Source organism: Schistocerca americana, chromosome 7 (genome assembly GCF_021461395.2).
Source record: "Schistocerca americana isolate TAMUIC-IGC-003095 chromosome 7, iqSchAmer2.1, whole genome shotgun sequence".
NCBI classification, from domain to species: domain Eukaryota; kingdom Metazoa; phylum Arthropoda; class Insecta; order Orthoptera; family Acrididae; genus Schistocerca; species Schistocerca americana.
This window is the reverse complement of record NC_060125.1, coordinates 72310964-72323237: the sequence shown is the minus strand read 5'-3', so window position 1 is coordinate 72323237 and position 12274 is coordinate 72310964. Positions and strand designations below refer to the sequence as shown.

The window sequence follows — 12274 nt, the reverse complement described above, 5'->3', positions numbered from 1 at the left end:
AATTTATGGCGACCCTTCTTTTGCATTGCAACTATATAGAATTTCGTGCAGTGTCTTACTGAAATGTGAAATATTACAATAACTATAACCACTAAGGAAATGATGGACACTTCACCATGAATCTGCCATATAGCTATAAACAACTTACAACTCAATATTTTTAATGCATAGATTTTGCAAGAACATGTGAGAATATTTGCACATCTAATGGACCACACACGACCTTGTACTGGTAATGGGACTGCTGGACCTTGGCTAGCAAGCTAACCTGCGTTCTGTGTGTGCACCCTGCACTCTGAGCAGTGTGTCGAGTCGGCACGTAGACTACCATCTTTCATGTATAAGTGTTTCGGAGCATATCGTTCAGTGGACATTGTTAAGCAAACATGGTGATCCGCAGCAGAGGTCCTCTACGTGATCACATGTTGGTTCTACGACAACGTCAGTTACGATGTCAGTGGGCATAGAACATAGATCAGTGGAAATGTGCCACCTGGTAGGGTGAATCATGTGTCTTGTTACGTCAACTCGATGATCGGGCTGAAATATTCTGTCAACCAGCCGAATCGCTGATCAAAATATTCTATGCGCAACGGATGGAACTCGGTGGTGGCAGTAATATGATATGGTGAACATTCACGTTGGCTTCCACAGGACCTGCGGTAGGAATCGAATGCGCCGTGACGGTTGTGAACTACATGAACGTTATTGCGAACCAGCTGCATCGCTTCATGCATTATCTCACGCCCGACAGCGATGGCATAGTCTAGAAGGATGGCTGTTCGTTTCACCAGTACAGAATCGTGTTACAGTGGTTTGAGGAGTCAGATGGTAATTTAATGTTCGTCTCTTGGCCACGAAATTCTACTGACCTGAATCCGATGGAATACGTCGGTTACTACTGGGTAAGAGCACGTCGCCATAGATCACTGGCGCATACTTGAGGAAAATTGCGTGACCTGTGATGGACATACCGTGCCTAATGTATCCTGAAACGCACAAAGGAGTTTTTGAATCCAAGCTACTTACAATTGGGATCAATGCGGTATTGAACAAGTGGTATAACTTTTTAGCTCATCAGTGCGTTCGCCATGACAGGAAACTTCTTGAAGGAAATGGTGATGCTCGAACGTAGGACCATAGCGTCCGTTACGCTTTATTTTGCTTCAAACGATCAGCTCAAATCAACAGCAAAGTAATCGAATAGGAAATACTGTTAGGAAACCTCTCAGGCAAGATAAATTTTACGTCACACTTCATGTCCACATGAATAAAGATAACGTTAAACAGTTTTATCTCTATCTTCGGAAATGAAATTTAATATTTACTCAAAATACATTATGACTACGTTCCTGACTGGTACCTTTCTATTTGTACTTTAAAATGAAAGAAAGCTTACAAAGACTGAAAATCTTATGCTAGACAGAAAGAACCGTATCTATAAACCGATTGTAGTGACTTACCTGATATAATATATCTTCAGCGTACCAGCAATACATGAATACTTCGTACATGATGAGTCCTAAGTATCCTTGTAGCATCAAGAGCGCTGCAATATTCTCGGTATTCTACAAATGGATCGATTTACAAAAATTACAACAGGAAATTCATTCCAAAATATATAAATGTGTGCCAGGTGCAGTGATGTGCGTATCGAAGAGAGAAATAAAACTCATTTAAGAGTTTGATGGACATAGAACATACCGTAGAGCTTTGGTAGAGTGTGACGCAAATAATGACAGTAGCTCCCATGAACTGAAGGAGGACTGTTTTGCTCACAAGCCTTTCAACTTCCTTAATTAGCCTGTAAAAGGAAAAAGCAATCGTAAGCAGGATGTAGGCCAATACATGCAGATTTTTAAATTGACTTTTCGTCACAATGAATGCGGTTTAAATACTTAGACATTTTGCGACTATATATTTCATCAAAAGGGGCCATTTAACATTTACCTTGCAATGCATACTCACTCTATGACGTCCTGATGGTGCTCGATGCAGCTGCAGAGATCTTTCCACATCACCTCGCCGCTGGAAACTTCGACCGAAAGTTCCTCCTCTGTCTTCTGCTGTTTAGTACTGGTAGTGCTGCGGTTTGCACTCACTTTACCAACACGTCTCAGTCTAGCATTGAGAACCTCCAGTTGACCAGCTGCGTGGATTATTATGGATACAAAAAGCAAGTCTGGACCCACTGCAGTGAAGAAACTGTACTGCATGCTGAAGTACTGCAGCGTGCTGAGTATTTGGTAGTACGGTGTCTGAGTGTCCCTGCTGGAGTACCAGGCCGTGGCAGGAAGTTCCCTCTCCGGTGGAAATACGCCGAGCTTCCGCATGATACTGGGAATTGTAGCCCACACGCCAGGCATAGACCCTCCCAGAAAAGTCATGTACAGCGTGACAGCTCTCGCAGATCTGTACGATGCGTCGAGGATAGAGATTGTTTCTGAATCGCCAGTCTTCTTTTGTTCCGCGCTGATATCGTCTATTCTCTGCACCATGCGAAAAAATTCTTCTTGTCTCAAAACGAAGCTAAAGAATTTTATTAGACTTAGAATTATGCTAATCATAAGACATGTGTCGTGGGTGATTTTGTCAATGTTTCCCCAGAAGTGCCAGAGGGCCTGAATCTGAGCGACGAGGAAGCTGAAGAGTGTGAAGAGCACCCATGCTCTGTACAGTAGATACCACTTTGGTTGGATCCATGGCGGTCTCCACATACCAGCAAGCGCAAGAACACGAGCATTTATCCACAGTCCAGTATCTGACCAGGGTACGTTCTCCGACATCGCGTCCAGGCCACCTGTTAAAGAATCACACGGTATGTATAAAACTACTACTCTACATAAGATCCTAACTTAGTTTGTACAAGGACTTGCTGAAAAGGAATGCCTTTGCCGAATTCATGTAAAAACTCTTAAAGCTTGTTAAACAAAACATTATTCTCCATGCTTACATATTTGCAGCCGCCTGCATCTAGGGGGGTCGGAATTGTAGAGCATAACTTGGCGGTGTGAACCGTAATTATGTCGCTGCGTGTGAAACAGTGTGCTGAGGTCGAGTTCGAAATCGGAGAGTTCGTCTACAAAAGAGCACTCTCTCCTTCAGCATTACCACTCAAGTGCCCTGCGACATCCGCAACAATTCGACGCCTTTGTTTCACTGTCATCGATCATCCTCGAAAAAGGAACTTAAAGACCATCTTAGATGACTTCACTTTGATAGTCAAGAAGCGGTGCAGCCAGATGTGAGGTTGTCGTCTGTCAACAAATATTCTGTAATGACGGGCAGCGCGAGGTAGCTCGACTCCTCCCTCGGACTTAGGTGTGTATGTTGTCCTTAGCGTAAGTTAATTTAACTTAGTTTAAGTAGTGTGTAAGCTTAAGGAACGATGACCTCAGCAGTTTGGTTCCATAAGATGTTACCACAAATGTCCTACAGTGACGGAATAAACAAACACGTCTCTCATTGGGAGAAGTGTGTTCGTCCCCATGGTGACTATACTGAGATACAAATACATAGATATGAAGAATAATGATGTAGAATGTTAGTAACGTTTGTTTTATTTTAAAAGTCTTAAGAGTTCTTACATAAAAAATATGTGGGTGTTACTTCTCAGCACACCCTTGTATAAAATAAAATAAGCGCTTCCTATGATTCCGCAGCTAGAATACAAAACAACATTTTCAAAAAATATGTTGTAAATCACGAATATACATCCATTATGATTTGACGTGAAACGGCATATCACAAGTATAAAGAGTTTTGGGTGTGCCCCATGGTCCATTGTGATTCATTGAAATCTTACTACAACAGTGTAAAGTGTTATCCTCCAAAAATATCGTTCAGCCAATCACTGGGTACTGGTCGCTATTCTGTAACTGTGATAGAATTCATAGAGAAACTAGAGAAGATCAAAAGCGTACCCATCCAATATGCCCAATGACAAACGCTACGAGTGTCGTGTATCATAGAGAAAATTACTTTTAAAATTCCCGAATTATATAAGTACTATTACTTTCTCCATCACGTTTGTAGTGAAATGCCAGTGAAGGTAAAATAAGAATAAAACAAATGAACGTGGAGGTAACCATAGGTTCTTACTTGGTTATGCTAGTAGAAAATGTAATAGAAAGTGTAAAATATGATAATTCCGCCACACAGTATCGATAGTTCGCCGGGTTTAGATGCAGGTGTAAAGTTATATTCTAACAGAATACAACAGATATTATAAAAAGCGGGAGTATTTACTCCCTTACAGCTACTACTGCGCATTATAGCACTATTTGGTAACTGGCCTTCACGGCCGAGGTAATTAACAGCACGGGCTGTGTAATGCTTTGTTACGTAAAGTGAGCCACTTCAAATGAGGACATCGTACGTAACAGATTTCCTTTTATTCTATGTCAATTGCGTTTCATGAGAGCGCTAGCATTTTTTATGGTTCAGATTCCCACTACGTGTGACTGTAGTGCAACATCTCAAGCATACTGCTTTTCCACCAAAGTTTCTCATGTAAATCATCCGTGGTACTCGGAAACAAAAGAAATACTTGAGAGAAATCATGTAGTTTTTTAGGAACATTTTTCCCCTGCATGCTATATGATAAACGAATTGCGTTCCATAAATCTAGGAATCTATCTAGAATAAAATTGGATTTCGAAATTACCTAGAAACAAAATACGCCTGGTGAGTAGAAAACACTTCAATACAGTTATTACAAATAAATGATTTAAGCGAAGAAGACTTCAAAATAAAGTCCCGTACCATCTTTTGAATTGTGTGCATTTCATTCATACAAAGTTATTTTATTCACCAAACTATCCTTGAAATTTCCCAGTTTTTTTTATGTTTTATGTTTTATGTTGCTGTCACCTCCACGTTCTCTTTTTCGCAGTTTGTCTACAAACTTTCTCAGTTGTAATTTCTCCTTAATTTCGGTCTAGAGTAGTTTCATCTAGATATTTCAGCAGTACTTCAAGATTTTTCGATATCCTGGAGGTAAGAGGAAAAGAAGGAAGAAGAAATGATGACTGCCTACGGTTCCCATAAAGATTCCTTTCTAGTCGTGTAGAGCAGAGCATGTTAACAGCGCTGTGGTCATTAAAAGCTGGAAAAGTAAATAAAATTTTAACGAAGCTACAGTCAGTAAATACCCTTGAATTGCTTAAGGGAAAAAGCAGTATTCAATATGGGATATTAACGAAATATTGAAACATCGGTACATAAAGTAGACATGACCCCAGCTCCTTTTGAATTCAAGTGCGGCGGAAGCTGATAGAGATGTTACAACACATACAAATAAACTACGTTAGTCTTGATAAATGAAGAACAGCTGCAGCTGTTAAATGAGCGTTAATGATCAAGAAAGGACGATCTAACAGCTGTTTCGCTACTTAATTTATCAATATGTATTTCCACAACTTATAAATTGTTTTGCAAACGACATTTGGTTTCAAATTCACATCTTGAGAAAACGTTACTGGCTTAAAATTATCACTCTCGCCCAGCATCTTTCAATATCATCAGACAAAATTTGCACATCGCTTCCAGATTTATCGTAAATATTTACCTTTATCAGATCAATGTTCTACGCCAAACACACTGAAGTAAGTTGCACAATTAAGATTGCTAGATAAGTATAACGCTTTGCCCTAGGTGACTGCGATATTATTCCATGTAAAGCATTTGAGATGATAAACTGATGCACTCCGATCCACTGTTTTGAAAGTTTTTCGATCTTAGAATGGCCATTTTGTGAACGAATTGTTAGGTGTAGCTCTAGATGACTTATGTAAGAGTTTTAAAACAATTTATTTTCCTTGGCATTTCAGTGGTTATATCCCTGATACACTTACAAAACGTTTCTCTCAAAGAATGGAGAGAACTGCACAGACGAAAACTATGCCGTTGTATTTCCCTAATTTATCGCAGTTCGTCCATTCTGTATAATACTTTGTCGCAAAATATATAACTGTTTCGTCCACTACTTCAAGACCTCCAAACACCATAAGATAGCACCCAGATATAGGCTACACGTTATAACGCCAGGAGTGCTCTTTAGTATTGGCTGGCCGACATGATTTGATCATAAATAAAAAATGCGTATCTAAAATTTACCTCTAACATACGAAAATATTACCAGATAAACGTGTTTCAGTCACAGAACTGTTCAACAGAAGCATTACAAGCAAATATATAACTTCAAATTTGCCAATAATAATTTTTTTCCTTTACTTCCCGCTTACGGTCACAATTTTTTTGGTCATCAGTACTGCTGTACATATGTTTGTATAAAACAGATCTGAAGATGAAACTTCCTGGCAGATTAAAACTGTGTACCGGACTGAGACTCGAACTCGGGATCTTTGCCTTTCGCGGGCAAGTGTTCTACCAACTGAGCTACCCAAGCACGACTCACGCCCCGTCCTCACAGCTTTACTTCTGCCAGCGAGTCTGGGCCCGGAACACAGTTTTAATCTTCCAGGAAGTTTCATATCAGCGCACGCTCCGCTGCAGAGTGAAAATCTCATTCTGGAAAGATCTGACGATGGTCTTTATAGACCGAAACGGGTAGTCTGACGACAAAAAATCTTGTGACCAAAGACGTAAGGTAAAGGAAATTTATACTATATTCGGGTCACTGTTTTATTCGCGCCCATGTCGCAGCTTAGGAATAATAATATTGTTGGGAATTTTAATTTGTGTAAGAAATTCCGGTGAGTTCTCAAGAATAACTCTACTATTCTTAGCCGCTGGGTAAATTTGCTGGCACACAATTGATGGTGATACTAAAACTATTCTCACGTTTGATGCGAAAACGAATGTCTTAAATATTCTCTTCGCAGTAACTTTGCTTCAGTAGAGGCATTTGGTGATAAGCTTCTTTGGAAATCAACGTAAGTATTCCGGCCATTTGTTGAACGGAATCGAAAACCCGTTATAATGGTTTCGCTCAACGAATAAAAATGAAGTAATGTGCATCTTCTTCATAATATGATCCGAACAGATACCATGGTTTTTAGCTAAAATATGACACAAGCTGGCGCCCGAGGGCAGTTACTATAGATAACTGATTATCCAGTAACTTTCTGGAATCGTTAACTACATGACGCTAAAACAACGAAACCTAAAGTTCAATATGGATGTTACGTCCACATCGAGTATGAGGTTGATATGAAAGCACTCGTTAGCGAGTTTCACTGAACACATTAATACCTCTGCTGCAGTTACAGGCTCTGGCTCCTGCTGTAGTGGCTCCAGCAAGGTGACAACACGGAAGGTGACCTGAACTCTCTGTCCTTTTGTAGTCGATTTTCTGTTTACTGTCCCACTGCCTTTAAATTTATTTCTCTCTGTGGATGCAAATGCATTCACGTACTTTCTAAATTTGGGAGAAGACAGTTAAATTAAGTATGATGCAAGGCAGACAGATTCTTTTCATTTTGTTGATTACAGAGTAATATCATTTCTCCTCCAACAACATCGATTCATAAATAGTGTGTGAGGATATGACCAGTCTGCGTACAAAGGATTACGACGACTTCGCTTTTCAAGTTGAATATATGCGTTGTACAAAGAGCCATTTTTGCTTTAAAGAGAATCTCAGTAAAGCTGTGTTACTGACGGCCCTTGTCATTCGTCTGATCCCGAGAAGAGAAAGCGAAAAATTTTCAGCTACTGTCCTAGAGAATGAAATTCACGTCCAGACTGTCTGATTACTGCCGTGACAGCTCAGCGAGAAAGCGTTTCAAGTCAAGACCACGGAAAGCAAAATATTCTGGTCTGAAATTTCAGTAATAATATCAGATTCTCCGAGATCAATTGCGCACATCGATCAGAGGCAATCAGATACGATGCAAGGTGTAATTTAGTCCAGCTTCGTGTTTCCTGTATAAAAGATTACATCGCTTCTTCGCCCTAAGACTTTTTGCGACCTAATGGCCACAGATCCGCCCCATGACGTAGATTTCCTTGAGAAGGTAATACTGTTACTTCTTACTTATTTTCTTGCGTCATTACTAACACTGCTTAGCCGTTTAATAAAGCAGAACATGTTATCAATGTCAGTGTGATATAGGTACAGTAAGGAGACCGGATAATTCTGTAGGGAAGGAGTGAACGAGTGTTACTAAAGAACTGCGTGACTCTGTTTAAAATTCGTTTACTATATGTGTGTCGAGGAGGTGGCAACACGCCCATCTAAGCAGCTGTTACTATCAGTTATTTTGAGGGAATTAATCACACTGCAGGCGTAACAGGGCTAGTATAAAATACTAATAGTTGTCCTCGACACCAGTGTGGCCGTAGTTTACTAAACAAATCATTTACTTCACACGATTGTGTGAACTAGGAGAGAATGCCAAAATGACTGACTTTCTTTGTAACCAACGGTTCACCTCTCGAGTTACTTTTGCGACTAACAAATACAAAATAAACTTCTGATCACTCCAGTCGTTCTATAAATAGTACTTATCCAAGAAATGTATGCGAATAATAATGCTATTCTGCAAACGGATTCATGCAATTACTACTTAAACGCAAAGCTGCACTTCAGAAAAAAAAGGGAAAAATTTATTTCGAAAGTTTTAGGGAAGTCCGCAAGCTTGGCTTAAACTCGCCACACAAAATAATTCAAACATCTTCAGAAGCGTCTGATACGTCGTAGTCACGCATAGTACCGTTGATAGTTACCGGTCTTATCTCATGGATCAGATACCGCCAAATGCCGCGATAGCAGAATGGTTATAGGGATTCCTCTCAACATATAAAAATATAAATAAAAATATGGCATTTTACTCTTTGATCGCTATTTTTTATTTTCAATGACTGGTTTCGGGCTAGCTGCCCATCTTCAGATCATATATGGCAGTTACAGAGTAACGACTGACAAGTTACTCTCTAACTGCAATATATGATCTGAAGATGGGCAGCTAGCCCGAAACCGGCCATTGAAAATAAAAAATAGCGATCAAAGATCGAAATGCCATATTTTTATTTAATGACCAATCGCGAAAATCCCATTAAGACAATCATGTCTAGTGTAAAAATCAGCCGGCCGAAGTGGCCGTGCGGTTAAAGGCGCTGCAGTCTGGAACCGCAAGACCGCTACGGTCGCAGGTTCGAATCCTGCCTCGGGCATGGATGTTTGTGATGTCCTTAGGTTAGTTAGGTTTAACTAGTTCTCAGTTCTAGGGGACTAATGACCTCAGCAGTTGAGTCCCATAGTGCTCAGAGCCATTTGAACCATTTTGTAAAAATCACCGCGTGAGCTCGTCTTGCCTCACACAGGCCAGCTGCCTAGAAGCATGTGGCGAAATGCTGTGTCAGTAGAAACCTGATACACAGTACTGTCAGTCTCATCAGGAAAAATTTTGACTCAACGGTAAATTTCATAACACACACGCACACACACACACACACACACACACACACACACACACACACATACAAAGCTGACACCTGAATTTGTTCTACTTGCATTGCTTTTCGGAAATATGTCACATCGTCTACGTTGCAGTAAATTGGCGTCATGGAACGGAACGGACAGTGTGTTGGAAGGAGGATATAAGATGAACATCAACAAAAGCAAAACGAGGATAATGGAATGTAGTCGAATTAAGTCGGGTGATGCTGAGGGAATTAGATTAGGAATTTATTCCAAGAATCGAAATTTTTTGCGCCATGTTCAAAAGTATCTAAGGGAACGCAATTTTTTATCTGAAATATGTAATGATGTGTGCTATACTACATTTTATCTTAGAAAATAGATTAAGGAGAGGCAAACCTACATTTCTAGCATTTGTAGACTTAAAGAAAGCTTTTGACAATGTTGACTGGAATACTCTCTTTCAAATTCTAAAGGTGGCAGGGGTAAAATACAGGGAGTGAAAGGCTATTTACAACTTGTACAGAAACCAGATGGCAGTTATAAGAGTCGAAGGGGCATGAAAGGGAAGCAGCGGTTGGGAAGGGAGTGAGACAGGGTTGTAGCCTCTCCCCGATGTTATTCAGTCTGTATATTGAGCAAGCAGTAAAGGAAACAAAAGAAAACTTCGGAGTAGGTATTAAAGACCACGGAGAAGAAATAAAAACGTTGAGGTTCGCCGATGACATTGTAATTCTGTCAGAGACAGCAAAGGACTTGGAAGAGCTGTTGAACGGAATGGACAGTGTGTTGAAAGGAGGATATGAGATGAACATCAACAAAAGCAAAACGAGGATAATGGAACGTAGTCGAATTAAATCGGGTGATGCTGAGGGAATTAGATTAGGAAATGAGACACTTAAAGTAGTAAAGGAGTTTTGCTATTTGGTGAGCAAAATAAGTGACGATGGTCGAGGGATATAAAATGTAGACTGGCAATGGCAAGGAAAGCGTTTCTGAAGAAGAGAAATTTGTTAACGTCGACTATAGATATAAGTGTGAGGAAGTCGTTTCTGAAAGTATTTGTATGGAGTGTAGCCATGTATGGAAGTGAAACATGGAGCTTTTGATATTCATACATGTGGTTCTCTTTTCTCCAAAGGTCTCTTTAATTATCCTGTAGGCTGTATCTATCTTACCCCTAGTGAGATAAGCCTCTACATCCTTACATTTGTCCTCTAGCCATGCCTGCTTAGCCATTTTGCACTTCCTGTCGATCTCATTTTTGAGACGCTTGTATTCCTTTTTGCCTGCTTCATTTACTGCATTTTTTTTATTTTCTCCTTTCATCAATTAAATTCAGTATTTCTTCTGTCACCCAAGGATTTCTACTAGCCCTCGTCTTTTTACCTACTAGATCCTCTGCTGCCTTCACTACTTCATCCCTCAAAGCTACCCAATCTTCTTTTACTGTATTTCTTTCCCACATTCCTGTCAATTGTTCCCTTATGCTCTCCCTGAAACTCTATACAAACTTTGGTTAAGTCAGTGTTTCCAGGTCCCATCTCCTTAAATTCCCACCTTTTTGCAGTTTCTTCAGTTTTAATCTACCAATAGATTGTGGTCAGAATCCACATCTGCCCCTGGAAATGTCTTACAATTTATAACCTGGTTCCTAAATCTCTCTCTTACCATTATATAATCTATCTGAAACCTGTCAGTATCTCCAGGTTTCTTCCACGTATACAACGAAGAGAACAGAAGCTTTCGAAATGTGGTGCTACAGAAGAATGCTGAAGATTGGATGGGTAGATCACATAACTAATGAGGAGGTATTGAATAGAATTGGGGAGAAGAGGAGTTTGTGGCACAACGTGGCTAGAAGAAGGAGACGGTTGGTAGGACATGTTTTGAGTCATCAAGGGATCGCAAATTTAGCATTGGAGGTCAGCGTGGAGTGTAAGAATCGTAGGGGGAGACCAAGAGGTGAATACACTAAGCAGATTCAGCAGGATGTAGGTTGCAGTAAGTACGGGGAGATGAAGAAGCTTGCACAGGATAGAGTAGCATGGAGAGCTGCATCAAACCAGTCTCACGACTGAAGGCAGCAACAACAACAACATACTATATTATTTCCCTACAAAACATACATAAGCTCTACGTTAGCTGCGACCTGTTCAAATGTATTAGAATTGATAGCCATGTTCAAAAGCACATGTTTGACACGTATTGTCTATCTACACTCGATTTTTTTTTTTTGTAAAGGTATGTTTTCAGGATGTAGTGCATCATAGCATGCAAGGATTTGAAAAATGTCATGTTTACCACCTCGAGGGGCAGATAAAATTCTTGGTTTACCACCAGTTGCGGTAGACAGACGATCATGAGGTTCTTAAAAGCATTTAGAAGATTATATATGTCAAACATACAATCATTGGACACAAATAATAAATTCATGAATTCTTCGTCACATACCAATGCAAGGTACGTGGCCTCAGTACAGGGTGTTCGGAAAATCTCGTTACAAGCTTCTATGACTTGTATAGGAGTGTGAACTCATAATATTTAGTATAGGAACCCTTGTCCGGAGACGTAGCATTTCCATTCTACAATGGTTACAGTTCAGATATGTAACGCGTCCACGTCAGCTGAGTGAAAGGAACTGCTTGTCCCGGCATGCTGTTTGGTAGACAGGGGTCGTATGCAAAATTTAATGCCGGTGACTCCTGTGGATCTTACGCACTGATCTCCCTATGGGGGCGAGCCCGATTTTCAGTCGGTTTGCAGTTTGCCCATAGCTCTACTGCTTACGTCATAATGGAACTAAATGACACCCCGCTGCCCCAAATACATCATAAAATTATCTTTCCATGAACAGTTTCACGTTCCATTGACAATCTGTGTGAATGG

At 40.2% G+C, this 12274-nt stretch overlaps 1 protein-coding gene across 1 annotated transcript; it reads right to left on the bottom strand.

The window, feature by feature from the left end:
• Positions 1 to 1964: 1964 nt before the first annotated feature.
• On the bottom strand, positions 1965 to 2786 carry LOC124622716. The gene has a single exon (XM_047148507.1). It carries the CDS (start codon positions 2784 to 2786, stop codon positions 1965 to 1967), a length of 822 nt encoding a protein of 273 aa, XP_047004463.1.
• Positions 2787 to 12274: the final 9488 nt, after the last annotated feature.

Coding starts and splice junctions, on each gene's coding strand:
- LOC124622716 (XM_047148507.1), bottom strand. CDS start 2,786: ATGTCGGAGAACGTACCCTGGTCAGATACTGGACTGTGGATAAATGCT.